The sequence below is a fragment of the Pongo pygmaeus genome, chromosome 8 (assembly GCF_028885625.2).
Source record: "Pongo pygmaeus isolate AG05252 chromosome 8, NHGRI_mPonPyg2-v2.0_pri, whole genome shotgun sequence".
Classification (NCBI taxonomy): Eukaryota; Metazoa; Chordata; class Mammalia; order Primates; family Hominidae; genus Pongo; species Pongo pygmaeus.
Genome location: NC_072381.2, coordinates 115,456,856 through 115,473,511, shown reverse-complemented (window position 1 = coordinate 115,473,511; position 16,656 = coordinate 115,456,856). Strand labels below are relative to the sequence as shown.

General features: G+C 38.0%; 2 protein-coding genes across 24 annotated transcripts in view; one reads left to right on the top strand and one right to left on the bottom strand.

The window, feature by feature from the left end:
- Positions 1-16,656, bottom strand: part of ADD3 (adducin 3) — a 127,654-nt gene that overhangs the window by 35,618 nt on the left and 75,380 nt on the right. For 2 of the 23 annotated variants that reach the window (XM_054437041.2, XM_063670249.1), the window contains exon 1: positions 11,406-11,510. The exons of the other annotated variants lie outside the window; for them this stretch is intronic. The gene's annotated coding sequence lies outside the window, so the exon portion shown is untranslated. Of the gene's footprint in view, positions 1-11,405; positions 11,511-16,656 lie in introns of those variants that run through there. 23 annotated transcript variants of the gene reach the window in all.
- LOC134740129 (uncharacterized) overlaps positions 2,377-16,656 on the top strand; it is an 89,756-nt gene continuing 75,476 nt past the window's right edge. The window contains exon 1 of the mRNA XM_063669472.1: positions 2,377-2,486. Coding sequence (XP_063525542.1) covers positions 2,377-2,486 — 110 coding nt within the window. The remainder of the gene's footprint in view (positions 2,487-16,656) is intronic.

Below are 16,656 nucleotides of genomic sequence, written 5' to 3'. Positions count from 1 at the left end.
CAGGAGGTGGAGGTGGGAGGATTCCTTGAGCCCAGGAGGTTGAGGCTGCAGTGAGCCATGATCGCACCACTGCATTCCAGTCTGGGTGATGGAGTGAGGCAAAAAAGTTTCTGTATTCAGGCCAGCACAGTGGCTCATGCCCATAATCCCAGCACTTTGGGAGGCCAAGAGGGCAGATCACGAGTTCAGGAGTTTGAGACCAGCCTGGCCAACATAGTGAAACCCCGCCTTTACTGAAAATACAAAAAATTAGTTGGGCGTGGTGATAGGTGCCTGTAATCCCAGCTACTCGGGAGGCTGAGGCAGGAAAATCGCTTGAACCTGGGAGGCGGAGGTTGCAGTGAGCTGAGATCACGCCATTGCACTCCAGCCTGGGCAACAGAGTGAGACTCCATCTCAAAAAAAAAAAAAAAAAAAAAATCCTGTATTCATGAAAATAGTTCACAATTTGCTTTAAGAAATATGGGTGTTAAAGAACTTTAGCCAGCCACAGATAAAATGTTACAACTATCTGCTTAGTTTAGATAGAAGGCTTTGCAAATAGCACAATGTCTACCCGTTTAAAACACATCAATGTCAGCACTGCAGAAAGACAAAAACATTTTCAAGCTCTCTGAGGATACTACAAAGGGCTGTTTATGATTCTATGAATTATACATCTGAAAGCACATTTTTGGGGGAGGATTTCTGAAAATAAGTACCTATAAAACAGATACTCTAAACACAGAGCCACTTAAAGATACTCCCAATCATTACATTTCTATCCAGTCCCTTAGCCATCCAACTCCTAGGATTATTATTCATAGATAAGAATATTATTTCTGCAATGTTTCAGTATATTCAACCATTTCAAAGCAGAACTACAGAAGACTAGGTTCCTCTGAATCAAATCAATTGACTGCCTTAAACTGAGGATCATTGTACAAAACAACTGGCCAGTACTCTTCAATCATGTCAAGGTCATGAAAAATAAAGACCAGGCTGGGCGCAGTAGCTTACGCCTGTAATCCCAGCACTTTGGGAGGCCAAGGCAGGCGGATCATAAGGTCAGGAGATCGAGACCATCCTGGCTAACACGGTGAAATCCCGTCTCTACTAAAAATACAAAAAAATTAGCCGGGCATGGTGGCAGGTGCCTGTAGTCCCAGCTACTCAGGAGGCTGAGGCAGGAGAATGGTGTGAACCTGGGAGGTGGAGCTTGCAGTGAGCCGAGATCACACCACTGCACTCCAGCCTGGGTGACAGAGCGAGACTCTATCTCAAAAAAAGAAAACAAGAAAAACAAAGATTAAGGATCTGTAAGGAACTGTTCCAGATTAAAGAAGACAAAGGAGACTAAGACGTGACAATTAAATGCAACATGTAATCTTGGATCAGATCCTAGACCAGGAAAAGGACATTAGTGAGACAATTGGTGAAATTTAAATAGAATCTGTAAATTTGATAATATTTACATCAATGTTAATTTCCTGAAACTGATAATTACAACGTGGTTATGGAAGATATTATCATTTAGGGAATCTGGGTAAAGGACAAACAGGAATTCTTTCACTATTTTTGCCAACTCTTTTGTAGGTCTGAAATAATTTCAAAACAAAGCACAAACAATCCAAAATATATACATAAACATTAATCCAATATAAGCAAATCCAATCTCAATACAGTCAAAGGAAAATATTAATACCACAATTTTCAGGGCCCTCCTGAATTTTATAGTATACCATGTTCTTTCCTCGCCAAAGAATTTTTAAAAGTTTGCTCACAGGTTAAGATAGGATACAAAACACACTTACGAAAAGAAAACCCCCAAACAATACCTGAGCTATTAAACAAAAACAGTCATACATATGAAAGCTATATTCCCAATCCACTTAGATTAGTATAAGAACCCTCAAAACTCAAAGTAACAGAGGTAACATTGTATAACTGTTAATATACTTAAACAGTATCTGACATATGCTTATACCATGTATTTTGTAAAGCTGTTCATTATCAAATTAACCCAAAGTGTTCACAGACTGAGAAAAATATCCCTACGTTCACTTCTGAGCTCACCAGCACTGCTAGTGCCATGCTTGCCTATCTTACAATCTGGTTTGCTCGTATTCAGGTCCACTTGTAGAGCCCTTTCCACCTGAGTTACCTGTTAGATGCCTCTAGATGAGCTGGACTCCTGATTTGGGCTCTGTGGTATATCGTTTTTCAAAGATGGCCTCAAGAATTCTTCCATGCTTCCCCGCAATCCACTTTTTCCACTAAGAAGTAGAGACTATTTTCCTATCCCTTAAATCTGGTTTGGACTTGTGATTTGCTTTGACTAAAAGAATGTGGCTGAAGTGACATTATACACTTTGAGGGTCGTGCAGCTGCCACACCATGAAGAAGCCCATAATGAAAAATGAGGAGAAAGAGGCCCAGCTGTCCCCAATAAGCCAGGTTCCCAGCAGACCCCCCCAGCTAACTATCGCAAACATTAATGAGTCCAGGTAAAAGCAGGTAAGGTGCTACTCAGTCAACGTACAGAATCATGAGAAATAATAAATTGTTAAAGACACAAAGCTTTGTTTTTGTTGTTTCTTTTTTTTTACACAGCAACAGATAACTAAAGTGAAAACTGGTGTTACTGGTGCTGTAATAACAAAAACTGAAAACGTGGCATTAGCTCTGGGGCCTAGGCAGCGGGGAGGCTATTAGGGGAGGTTGACAAGGCAGTGACGAGACTGCTACTGGAGGCTGGAGAGAGGGTTATGTTGCATAATGAGAACACAAACTAACAAGAATGTGTTAACTTGAAAACTAGAAAACATGCTTAACAAATGTGGAGCAGGCTAAGATTTCCAGGTAGAATGCTGAAAGAGCCAACTGAGTTTTGTTTTTTTCCAAAAAAATATTTTTATATAATTATCTATAATAAATAATACAGACATCCCTTATGCCCTTTTCCCCAGTTTCTCCCAACGGCAACACATTTCAAAGCTATATTACAGTATCACAACCAGGACACTGACAGTAATATAGTCAAGAAGGAGATTATTTCCATCACCAGAAGTACTCCTCATGCTGCCCTTTAATAGCAATGCCCATTTCCACTCCCTCCTTAATCAACAGCAACCACTAATCCATTCTCTATTGCTATAATTGTCATTTAAAGAATATTATACAAATGAAAATATGTAATATATAAAACCTTTGGGGATTGGCTTTTTTCACTCAATCATTTACTGAAGATTTGTGGAGGCTGTCATATCAATAATTTGTTCCTTTTTACTGCTGAATGCTATTCTATGGTATGGCTGTATCATTATTTGTTTAATCATTTGCCTACTCAAAGACAATTGGTTATTTCCCATCTTTGACTATTATATAATTATAGCATATTTTTTCATTAATAGCAAAAAGTAGAAACAACCCAAACATCTATCAACTGACAAACACAAAGTATAGTATTTTGTCATATGGTAATCCAGAAAGTGGAATATTACATGGCAATAAAAGGAAATGAAATACTGATATGTGCTTCAACATGGATGAACCTTGAAACATTGTAAGTGAAAGAAGCTAGTCACCAAGGACCACATATTGTATGACTCCATTTATATGAAATGTTGAGAAGAGACAAATCTATAGAGGTAGAAAACAGATTAATGGCTGCCTAGCACTATGGGAAAATGAGGAGTGGCTGCTAATGAGATTTATTTTTGGAGTGATGAACATGTTCTAAAATTATTGTGGTGATAGTTGTACAACTCTGTGACTATATTAAAAACCACTGAATTGTATACTTTATATGGGCAAATTGCATGGTATGTGAATTATCTCCATAAAACTGTTATTTTAAAAATCCAACCTGAGAAGCTACTGACCACCTTGCAAGCTTGGGAATGGGGACTATCTTGTAGTCCTCACAATGGAAGAGAACTCCATAAATGGGGGCTGAATTAAGTTACTTTACTATATCACAACTTCTTCCAAATAAATCTGGTTTGCATTATTTCTAGGCTGGGAATAGTAAAAACAATCTTTTGAAAAGAAGTTATTACTTACAAAAAATCTTTCCAAACTTAAAATTCTTGGCAGTTTGAACAGCTTTCTTTAGCATAAGCAAAGAGATGGCTGTACTTTCAAGAACCAGACCTGTTGTTCCACACTTAAAAGAATAATCAAAGATATGCCAAGACCACAAAGCAGCATATTTGGTTAAAAAACAAAACAACAAATGCTATTTTAGTTTTTCTTGATGAAAGTTACTATGAAATTTTAAAGTTATTTGAAGTTCTAGAAAACAACTTAGACCCTACACAAACTATGACAAGCTACTATCCTTAGATCACTAGTGAAATTTTCTTCATTTTAAGTTCTAAAAGACATGAGCTGCTTTTAAATGCTAGCCAAAATTTTATATACAACTGACATGGAAATTGACAGATCTGAAAACTTAAAGCAGAAATAGACAAAAATGAAGAAAAATGGGAGAAAAAACCCAAATGAACCTGGCATTGAGCAGCACTGAGTAATACAGATGGCACTAAGTGCGCAAATGGAGAAAAATTTAATTATCCCACAAAGCACTAGGTTCTTATTCCTAAAAGGCTATTGATTTTATATGAGCTTCTCTTGAAATATTTCAGACTGGATTCAATGATCACTTTTTACAGATGAGAGGAAACTATATTCAGTGGTGTTGAGCGACTTTTTTAAAGTTACATTGCTCAAATATCATATTATAAAATCATAATAATGATGTTTATTAGCATTACCATGTCATCCAGATTGCCCCATAATCAAAATTTACTCCTTCAATGAAATATAAGAAAGAAAACAGACCCATCACGCCATGTTTATGTATGTATTTTATAAATACCATTCACTGAGAGGAACAGGCTATTAAGAATAGCTAAAATTCTAGTGCTTGTAATAGACTTAATGGTCCGTTTGCCTAGCATGCACAGAAAAATAGATGTACAAGTGGGGTAGTTGTATAATGGTGGTTTGTTTGACCTAAATACCAAAGGGACAAGTTTTAAGTAACTACGTCATTAAATATTAAAAAGCACTAACATTTTATCAATACAGTAGTTCCCCTCCTTAACTGCAATTTCAGTTACCTGTGGTCAACCACTGTTCGAAAATAGGCAAATATAGTACAATAAGATTTTGAGATAGAGGGAAAGACCACATTCACATAACTTTATATTTTTCATACATACACACACACCCCCACACACCATAAAGACACTTAGTATCTTTGCCATCAGTACTTAGCAAAACATATAAATAAGATGCATAAAGACAAAGAGTATTAGGAGATGGGCAGACCAAGAAGCTCAATGAGTAGGCAGATAAATGGTATAATAAAATATCATGGAACATTCCACACAACTTTTGAGTTCCAAACAAAAAGGAACTACATGCAAGGTACAGACCACTAAATTGGCTCAAGTCCATCTGAAAAGGAGACTACGTTGGCTATTGATCAGTATATAGGAAGTCTTAACTCTTTACCTGACAGATGACCACTATGACTTAATTAGAAGCTATTAACAAAATGACATTGATTGTGCTCTGGGTAATAATAAATTGTATTTAAGTTTCACTTTAATATAATTTAGCATCATATTAAAAGAGTTGAGGGCTATATTATGAAACAAAACAAACCTCAGAAAAAGATTCTGTTGGGACCTAAAGAGTTAAGACAAGTATAATACACCAACTGAAATAAGTGGTAATAGAAATTGGTCTAATATAGATACTAAATAGAGATGCATGTATACATAAACATGTCTAAACTACAAAATCAGTAATTTAATGAAACATTTTAAAGCAATCACAGAATTCCAGGTACTATGCTCTACACAGATTATCTCATTTAATATCCTTTACAACTCTGGCCAGGTGTGGTGGTTCACGCTGGTAATCCCAGCACTTTGGGAGGCCAAGGTAGGCAGATTACTTGAGGTCAGGAGTTGGAGACCAACCTGGCAAATATGGTGAAACCCCATCTCTACTAAAAATGCAAAAATTAGCTGGGCATGGTGGCATGTGTCTGTAATCCTAGCTACTCAGAGGCTGGGGCAAGAGAATTGCTTGAACCCAGGAGGTGGAGGTTGCAGTAAGCCAAGATTGCACCACTGCACTCCAGCATGGGTGACAGAGTGAGACTCTGTCTCCCCAGCCTCCAAGAAAAATCCTTCACAACTCTATGAAAAGGCGACCAGTATTCCCAACTTTATAGATAAGAAAACTGAGGGGTTTTTTTTCAGCTTAAAAAATAAATTGTATTTATTTAAAGTATACAACATAATGTTTCCCCACCCCTTTTATGTTAGGTTCAGGGGGTACATGTGCAGATCTGTTACATAGGTAAATTGTACGGCATTGGGGTTTGGAGTACAAATGATTTCATAAGCCAAATAAGTGAGCAGAGGACCTGATAGGCAGTTTTTCCACCTTCATCCTCCTGCTACCTTCCCCATTCAAGTAGGCCGGGTGTCTATTGTTCCCACCTTTGTGTCCATGTGTATTCAATGTTTAGTTACCAATATAGGTGAGAACATGCAGTATTTGGTTTTCTGTTCCTGTGTTAATTTGCTTAGGGTAATGGCCTCCAGCTGCATCCATGTTGCTGCAAAGGACATAATTTCATGTTTTTTTATGGCTGCATAGTATTCCAAGGTATATATGTACCAAATTTTCTTCATTCAGACCACTGTTATGGACATCTAGGTGGTTGATTCCATGTCTTTGCTATTGTGGATAGTGCTGCAATGAACATACTTGTGCTTGTGTCTTTTTGGTAGAATAATTTCTATTCCTTCGGGTATATACCCAGTAAATGGGACTGCTGGGTTGAATGGTAGTTCTGTTTTAAATTCTGTGAGAAACCTCCTGCTTTTCACAGTGGCTGGACAGCAGTGTATAAGTGTTCCCTTTTCTCCACAACCTCGCCGACATCTGTTATTTTCTGACATTTTAATAACAGTCATCCTGACTGGTATGAGAAGGTATCTCCCTGCGGTTTTGATTTGCACTTCTCTGATGATTAGTGATGTTGAGCATTTTTCCATATGCATGTTGGCTGTGTGTACGTCTTCTGAGAAGTGGATGTTCATGTCCTTTGACTATTTTCTTATGGGGTTGTTTACCTGTTGGGTTAAGTTCCTCATAAACTCTGGATATTACACCTTTGTTGGATGCATAGTTTGTAAATATTTTCTACCATTCTGCAGGTTGTCTGTTTTCTACGTTGATAGTTTCTTTTGCCGTGCAGAAGGCTCTTTAATTATGTCATACTAGTTTATTTTCGTTTTTTTGCAATTGCTTTTGGAGACTTCATCATGAAATCCAGGTTTTCTCCTAGAGTTTATAGTTTTAGGTCTCACATGTAAGTCTTTGATCCATCTTGAGTTGAATTTTGTATATGGTGAAAGGAAAAGGTCCAGTTTCAATCTTATGCATATGATGGCTAGTCAATTATCCCAGCACCATTTACTGAATAGGGAATCCTTTTCCCATTGCTTGTTATTGTTGACTTTGTCAAAGATCAGATGGTTGTATGTGTGTGGCTTTATTTCTGGGTTCTCTAACCTGTTCCATTGGTCTATGTGTCTGTTTTCGAACCAGTACCAGGCTGTTTTAGTTACTGTAGTCTTGTAGTATAAAAACTGAGGTTTAATAAATTTGTCTCAGATTACCAAAGGTTCTTCTCACAAATAAGGAAATTACTCATGGTTATAGATCTTAACAGGCATGGTGGAGTTAGCCAAAAAAGATGAGATGGCTCAAAGGACTATCATTTCCTAGAGATATATCCAGCCATTAGAACACTGCCTTTATTTGGGGGGGGAGGGATGAAAATATTATATGATCACAATACTCAACACCAAAATGGAAATAGTAAATATTCTAAAAGTAGCAATAAAATTTGCACAAAGTCTTCCATGGCTATCAAACCTACACATGTGGAAACCTACCTACCTCTCTGGCCTGCTGCTGGAATTGTCAGATTGATCCATATTATTCTTAAATTCCTGAACCCCCTTTTTGTTCTTTTGAAATGACTTGTTATCTTTAAAATAAAACTAAATTCTAAACCTCAATATGAAGTCCAGGAAACAATAAATCTATAGTTGTTTAGTAAAAGTTAGGACTGAGCCTTAGTTTAAAACCCAACTTAAGGTCAAGGGAAAAAAACCCCACAACAATAACAAAATAAAATAAAATAGTAACAGCAACCCACTGTGGTACTAAATGTTCTGTACTTAATGGAAGTTGATGTCTGACTAAGCAGTCATTCAAAAAAGATAAAATAAGTGTCAATTGGAGGCCACAGCTAAGAGGGTGTTTCAGTTTCAAATTTTGTTTTATAAATAAAAATATAATATGAATTAATATAAACTCTTAGCAAACATGAGTCTCCTTGTGATTGTACAATTGGAACAAAGCAGTTAGATGTAGTCATAACACACACATTGTTCATAATGTAAGTGCAGAACAGTAAGTTAAAAAATGTCAAGTAGGGGCTGGGCATGGTGGCTCACACCTGTAATCCCGGCACTTTGGAGGACCAAGGTAGGCGGACTGCCTGAGCTTAGGAGTTCAAGATAAGCCTTGGCAACATGGTGAAACCCCATCTCTACTAAAAATACAAAACATTAGCTGGGCGTGGTGATACATGCCTATAGTCCTAGCTACTTGGGAGGCCAAAGCATGAGAATCGCTTGAACCCAGGAGGTGAAGGTTGCAGTGAGCTGACATCACGCCACTGCACTCCAGCCTGGGCGACACAGCCAGACTCTGTCTGCCAAAAAAAAAAAAAAAAAAAAAAAAAGAAAGAAAGTCAAAGTCAAGTAGGTGCTTGTTATGTCAACATAATCATTCAACAGGGTGATTCAAAGACTAAAGACAGAGTTGGACAATAATGAGGATCAATCTAACCTCTGTGTCACTAATGATGAAGGGTATTTTATTGATCTATGTTACCTGTTACAAGGAACAGTGAGGCAAACAGATTTCTGTACTTGTGATGGTGGGGGTTGGGAGAGGAAGAGAGGCAGTTACTTGCTTAGACATTGGTAGAGGTGAAAATAACATTCACTGGTAACTTGAAATAAAAATCTTTATTATAATTAGGTCAAATTTACCAATTACAATGGCCATACAAGGGGCAGGGTTACAAAGTTGAAAACATGTACAGAAAGTTCAGAGAAAGTATTTCTTCAAGTCCAAACTCAATCATTAATCATTATCTAACATTAACTTGAATTGTTCCCAACATAAACCATTTGGAAAAGTAAATATGAAACTGATTTTATACATATATCATATATATTATAAACATATATCATATATACATATGTGTGTGTACATATATATATATTCCTATGAAATGAGTAAAACAATCAACCACAGAAAGGCAATCCCTCAAGTATCTTACAGAACCCAAAGACACATGGCCTTGGTGCGCCTTTACTCTCCTTTCTACAAAATATGATGAACATTCTATATATATTCCCTTAGTCACCATTTGTCCTCAACATGGAGTTTTGGAAAATGGTTGAGAAACAAAAGAAGGGTTCCCCACCCCACATCCCAACCCCTTCCTTAGAGAAAGCCGACAGAGACTAGTGGATTGATTACTTAGATGTGCGTCTCAGACATTTAGTTTCTGTTGCGTTCCCTGCTATTAGAGAAAATTTTAAAACTGAGATCCAGGAAACTATCCAGAACTTGACAGCTCATGATAAATGAGAGGTTTTAAAAAGAGGAATCACTAGAAATTATTATTTTTAAATAAACACTCATTGCTCTCAATTTCAGGAGATACCTTAAGTCTTTGACTCTTATTTGGTAGTCTTTCTAGGCAAAAAGCTTTATTTTTATTTTTATTTTTATTTTTTAAAGAAACATCAACTCTCACATACTTCATACGTTACTGCATACCCACTCTACAAATCTCAGTGGACCTTTTCTAAAATGAATATTCAAATACAAATAATATAGGAAATTTGACTTCCCCAAATTCCAACCTTACAACTACCTATTTCACAAGCTGAAATTAGATTTTAACTGAAGAAATGCAAATAATCCAACAAAGCTTATTATTAAAAATGAGCTGAGTCTGCAAAATAAATATGCACTGAAAAGGCTAGTCTAGGAACCTGATTTGTTACCATGGACTATATTTCTGTGTTCCATTCCTAATACAGTCATTGTGACGTGCCACGGTGGGGGAAAGCAAGGGATGGAAAGGCACAAAAAAATGAGACAAAGTTCCTTATTTTAAAAATTGGAGGAAAATACACAAAAAAATTAAAGAACCACAGGGTATAATTACCAAAAGTTCATTTTGATCTACTATTTCAGATATTCAAGCTAAAGACTTTTGGCTTTCATAACTTATAAAATACAGCTGCAAAAGTCAATCCTAAAACTGTAGGTAACTCAACACACTGCAACTGCAAAGCCGTCTGATTTGAAGGAGGAGTTTCTGCCTTCCGATTTTGGCTGCTAAGGAACATTTCAAGATCATCACAACTTGATCTGTTTTATTTATGAAATGCCTAATATTGTGCCATGAAAATGCATCTTATTAAGCACAGATAATGGTACTTGAAAATTACTTTCAAAAATACTTTTTAGTTATAACCTGCCACTTTAGCAATTGGTTAATGGTTTTAAGTGGAAGTTCACAAAAAGCGATTTTTATCAATTTCAGAAATCTGTTTCTCAAAACGGATTTGTCAAAAACTGGCTTTTCCAAATGAATCACCTTTTAGATCTAAAGATTGACATTCAGCCATACTACTGTACTATAGTGGTTGAATAGTGTCTTCCCTAAAAATTCATGTACCCTGAAGCTCACAATGTGGCCTATTTGAAAACAGGGTTTGTAGATCAAATTAAGATGAGATCATACTGGATTAGGGTGAGTCCTAAATCCAACGACCAGTATCTTTATAAGAGGAAAGTGAGAGAGATTTGGACATGAAGTAACAGAAAAGACACAAAGGAAGAAAAAAGCCCTGTGATGACAGGGCAGAGATTGAACCAATGCAGCACAAGCCTAGGGACCAAGCTGCAAGCTGGGAACCATGAGAAGCCCGGGGAGAGACATGGAATAGATTTTTCCCTCAGACCCCTCAGAACGAACCAATCCTGCCAACACCTTGATTTTGGACCTCTGGCCTCCAGAACTGTAAGAGAATAGATCTGTTGTTTTTAGCCACCGGGATTGCAGTACTTTGTTATAGCAGTTCTAGGAAACTAACACATATACTGTTCCAAAGGAATTTCCATCCTAATATCTATTTTTGAAAGCATTTTACCATCAACAGTGTGAATAGATAGCACACCTTTGCAGAATCAATGTCAGCTCTTCAGAAATAACAAATCGTCAAAACACTAACCTGAACAAGACATCTGATATACATAAGTACAATGCAACATTCTGGTTTTCCACAATGGCATGACCTTTGCCAACTACTCTGTCAGTCAGTGTTTCCAAGGAAATCTAAAGCAAGAAAAATATGAACATTCTTGTCACATCAGATGAACAAAAATTTCTTTGTAAAACTGAAGATTCATAATGAAGGCCAACCACAAATTAAAGATGCAGCAGGCTCTACTGCTTCCATCATAGCGGAAACACTGTTAAAGCAGTTACTAAATCATAAAATACTACAGAATATATTTTCACTTAAGCAAGGGTGGACTTAAAAGCCACTTGCTCAGAGCCAGGCATGGTAGCTCATGCCTGTAATCCCAGCAATTTGAGAGGCCAAGGCAGGTGGATCACTTGAGGTCAGGAGTTCAAGACCAGTCTGGCCAACATCTCTACTAAACTCCATCCCTACTAAAAATACAAAAATTAGCTGGGCGTGGTGGTGGGTGCCTGTAATCCCAGCTACTTGGAAGGCTGAGGCAGGAGAATTGCTGGAACCTGGGAGGCAGAGGTTGCAGTGAGCTGAGATGGCGTGCCACTGCACTCCAGCCTGGGCGACAAAGCCAGACTCGGTCTCAAAAAAATAAAAAAAAAATAAAAGCCACTTTCTAAGGCGAGTGGGTTTCTTGCCATGTGTACATACATGCTGCATTTCTGCTATTCTGCTCACATTGGAGACCACTGAACCCACACCTTGCAGGTTCATGCCAGGCTCTGGGACCCTTGGATTATGAGAAACCCTAAGAAACTAGTTTAGCATCTCAGCATCAAGTCAGTCTTGCAGTTGTTCCCACTCTGATGTTCTGACACTGATGTAAAGAACTACCTGAGACTAAGTAATCTATAAAGAGGTTTAATTTACCACAGTTTCACAGGCTATACAGGAAGCTTGGCTGGAGAGGCCTCAGGAAACCTACAATCATGGCAGAAGGGTGAAGGGGAAGCAAGCACATCTTTGCATGGTGGCAGGAGAGCAAGCGAGCGAAGGAGGAAGTGCTACATACACACTTTTAACCAACAAGATCTTGTGAGAACTCTATCATGAGACAGCACTAGGAGGATGGTACTAAACCATTAGAAAACACCCTCATGATCCAATCAACTCCTGCCAGACCCCACCTCCAATACGTGGAATCACAATTTAATATGAGATTTGGGTGGGGACACAAATCCAAACCATATCAAGCCTGTTTTTTGTTGTTGTTGTTTTGGGGATGGAGTCTCACTCTGTCCCCAGGCTGGAGGGCAGTGGCATGATCTCGGCTCACTGCAACCTCTACCTTCTGGGTTCAAGTGATTCTCCTGCCTCAGCCTCCTGAGTAGCTGGGACTACAGGCACGTGCCACCATGCCCAGCTAATTTTCGTATATTTAGTAGAGATGAGGTTTCACCCTGTTGGCCAGGATGGTCTCGATCTCCTGACCTCATGATCCGCCCACCTCAGCCTCCCAAAGTGCTAGAATTACAGGCGTGAGCTACTGCGCCCAGCCTTTTTCTTTTTCTGTTTCTGAGACGTAGTTTCGCTCTTTGTCACCCAGGCTGGAGTGCGATGGCGTGATCTCGGCTTATTGCAACCTCCGCCTCCCAGGTTCAAGCGATTCTCGTGCTTCAGCCGTCCGAGTAGCTGGGATTACAGGCTTGTATCACCATGCCCAGCTAATTTTGTATTTTTAGTAGAGAAGGGGTTTCTCCATGTTGGTCAAGCTGGACTCGAACTCCCGACCTCAGGTGATCTGCCTGCCTCGGCCTCCCAAAGTGCTGGGATTACAGGCGTGAGCCACCATGCCCGGCCCAAGTCTGTTTCTTAATCATTAAACTGTGAGCCACTCCACTCACTCTCAAGCAGCCTAATTCACTTTCTTGTTTCTGTATCAGGTAACTTCAAATATTTTTACAATTGAAGGTCTATGCCTGAACTCTAGGGCCCACGTCTCAATCTTAGACCCTTCTATCATTTGCCACTGTTCCCTGAGGTCACCTGATAGCTCACATCTTTGCATATGGCAGTAGATCTCTGATGCCTTGCAGATCTCCCTGGTACTGATTCGATCTGGACTTCTACCAATTACCACCCTTTGCCAAAAATTCCCTGTCCCTAAACTCTGCCTATGTACTACAGTTTGACACCTACTGAATCTCACTCATACTGACTGTTCACATACCTGGACTCATTCCTATCGCCCATGTCTGGGAATCTGCTCCTGACTGTTTACCTGCATTCCAGTCAGTAAAATCCCCTGGGTATTCACCAAATTAAATCTTCAACAAAATGTAATCTAAACTATTATTATGAACTTTAGAAAAAGTTCTTTAGATCCTGGTCTCCAGATTATATATGCCCCATTATTTCATTTTGAACTGTGTTGGACATTAACTGCTATGCAAGCTTGTGGGTGCATTTAAAGAGGTCTAGGCTGTTTGCTGATAAAACAGGATTTAGCTTTGAAAAGTAGGCCTAGTTGATATGAATAAGAATTCTAAAAATGTATGCATACACTGATATTTTATGACACCAAACTAATTCATATCAAAAAAAGTGGGGGAATTAAAATTATTTCTAACATGAAGAAACTGGAAATAATGAGAAGATAAAGAGACAACAACCCAAGTCTCCAGTCCACTGCTGGAAACTGAACTCTCAATAAAAAGTGAGAAAATCTGGAAAAAGACCTGAGAAGTCTAATATCAAATTCAGGAAAAAGAGAAAACATTAAACTAATTAACTATTTAATTTATGGAGGAAAGTTTATCAAAAACAACAGAAATGCAGACTTTAAAACAATGAAGAATAACTTTCATACCTTTGTTAGGATCGTAGAGAAACAACATTGCTTTGTAAATACAAATAAGAACTCTTCCAACAAGAAGAGTTGTTTTCCCTGATATTACCTAATGAGAGCCAAATGACGAATAGTATCCTTAGAATTTAAAGGTGTGTTAGAGCTTAAAAGGATGTAAGATATTATCAAATCTTATTCTACCTCATTTCTCATATGGAGAAAAGTAGAACAGATCCTAAGAGAGAGTGACGTGTCCCAAGTCCCTCAATTTATCTTACCCAATACTTTTCACTTTATCTAGATTAGAATGAGATACATAAGACTGTAGACCATATGATCTGTTCATATAAGAAAAATTTAAAACACGAACTGCACTTAGAAATTTAACTAAAGATTTTGGTAAGCACAATTTTAAGCATATTTCAGGTGCTACTGTACATTAAATAAACTGTTAACTTTTATTTTTAAAAAGCCAGGTAATGCCTCATGTTACAATTTCTTGATTTTAAGGGGTTTGTAGGTATGTGCTCATGATTAATATACAAAACATTTTGTTGGTGTTATTTCCCTAAGAATCTAAAACAATTTTTACTATTTTAAAATAATGAGAGTGCTTTTCTTTCAAGCTTTCATGGTAATTCACCAGGAAGAGTAAACTTCATGACTCAGTTTTTTGTGCCCACTCACACATGCCTAAAAGGTCCACTGAAATTGCTTGCTATATTTTAAATTCCAGCTTGAAGTAGGACTCTTGTTTTTCTGAGGCTCACAAAGACTAGACTCACAGCTTAGTTCTATAGTGTCTATTTAGCTGGACTTAAAGCCTACATCAAGTACTTTATTGTCAAATAAAAAGCTATCTATGAGGAGCTTAGTAACTTAAGTAGCTCTCCAGAGTTTGGTAAATATTTTGTGTCTACTTTTGATCTCTATTGTCTAGGAAAGGTTCTGTCAAGTTGTAAAGTGCTAGAAAGTGTTATTTTAAACCTTTAAAAGGTAGTAAGAGTACTACAACCCTGGGATCCTTGGTTGCAACAAAGAAGCACAAAGCCAACTACTATAGTTTTCCAAAAACACCATTTCCTCAGTCCCTCCCCCAAGGAAATAAAAAAGCATCCAGGAAGTCCCATCTTTAAAAAAATACTTAGCTATCAGCCTGGGGCTTCTAAAATTCAGGCCCTGAAAAAACGATAGGAAAGACTTCAAAGTCTATCCCTATTAGGTTTAGAGGGAAATGACTCTTCCTAAAAAAAAGCCATCCCCGATTGTTGCTTTGCTCACCATACATCTTTTTCTCTTTTTTTTTTTTGAGACGGAGTCTTGCTCTGTCGCCCAGGCTGGAGTGCAGTGGCGCGATCTCGGCTCACTGCAAGCTCCGCCTCCCGGGTTCACTCCATTCTCCTGCCTCAGCCTCCCGAGTAGCTGGGACTACAGGCGCCCGCCACTATGCCCGGCTAATTTTTTGTATTTTTAGTAGAGACAGGGTTTCACCGTGTTAGCCAGGATGCTCATCATATCTCATATATTTGGACTGTTTTCCCCTCTCATCTCCATCCATCCATCCAATATTTGTCCATACTTTGAATTCTTATTCAAAAGCCAACCCCTTCCATGGTGACTTTCCTAAGTTCCTCCATCTTAGCTCTCCCCGCAACCTCAGTGTTCAAAGCACTTCATCATAGTCTGTATTGCCTTTTAATTATTTGAGTAAGTCTGTCGGCTCCAAGTAACTGGGTCAACATTTTTTCCTTTCTTTACTGTCCACTTAGAGTTACTCAATAAGGGTTTATTAACTCACTGAGGTGAGTAAGGCTCTTGACTCATAATACCCCCATTCTCTACTTGTCTTAGAATAAACCAGGACAGGGATTCTAGAGCAAACTCTGAAAACTGGTCTATTCGTGGTTTGATAAGACTGGCCAAGTATCCAAGATGGTTGAGGTAAAGAATATTGTGACCTGAATATGAAATGTCTTAAGCTGATTGAAAAGTAATTACACAAAAAAAGTGTGAAGATATGAGAAGAGCATTATCGGTATCTGGAAATACTTAACATAAGTAAATACATACATAAAAAGAGCAATTTCTAAAAATCTATATTTACCGCCATGTTTTGAGACTAGGTACAAATAATGATACAAAAATGTTATCTTCAAACACCAAAGAAACTACTGATCCAATCAATCAGCAAATGCTAATTCAGGTGTTAGGAAAAGGTTATAAAGACTATTTAAGGCACAGCTCTGATTCCTGCCCTTAAGGACTTTCCAGTTTATTAATAATTGTGTAGAGAAGTAAACCGAATAAGCTATCTTGTAAGACAGTTTAATGTTTTATAGAACTTGAATTCATGGCTTCCAAAACTCAAAATAGGTCTTTAAATGGACATTTTTCATACCCAAAAGGTATGTTTAAAATAATTCATTCTCATCTAAG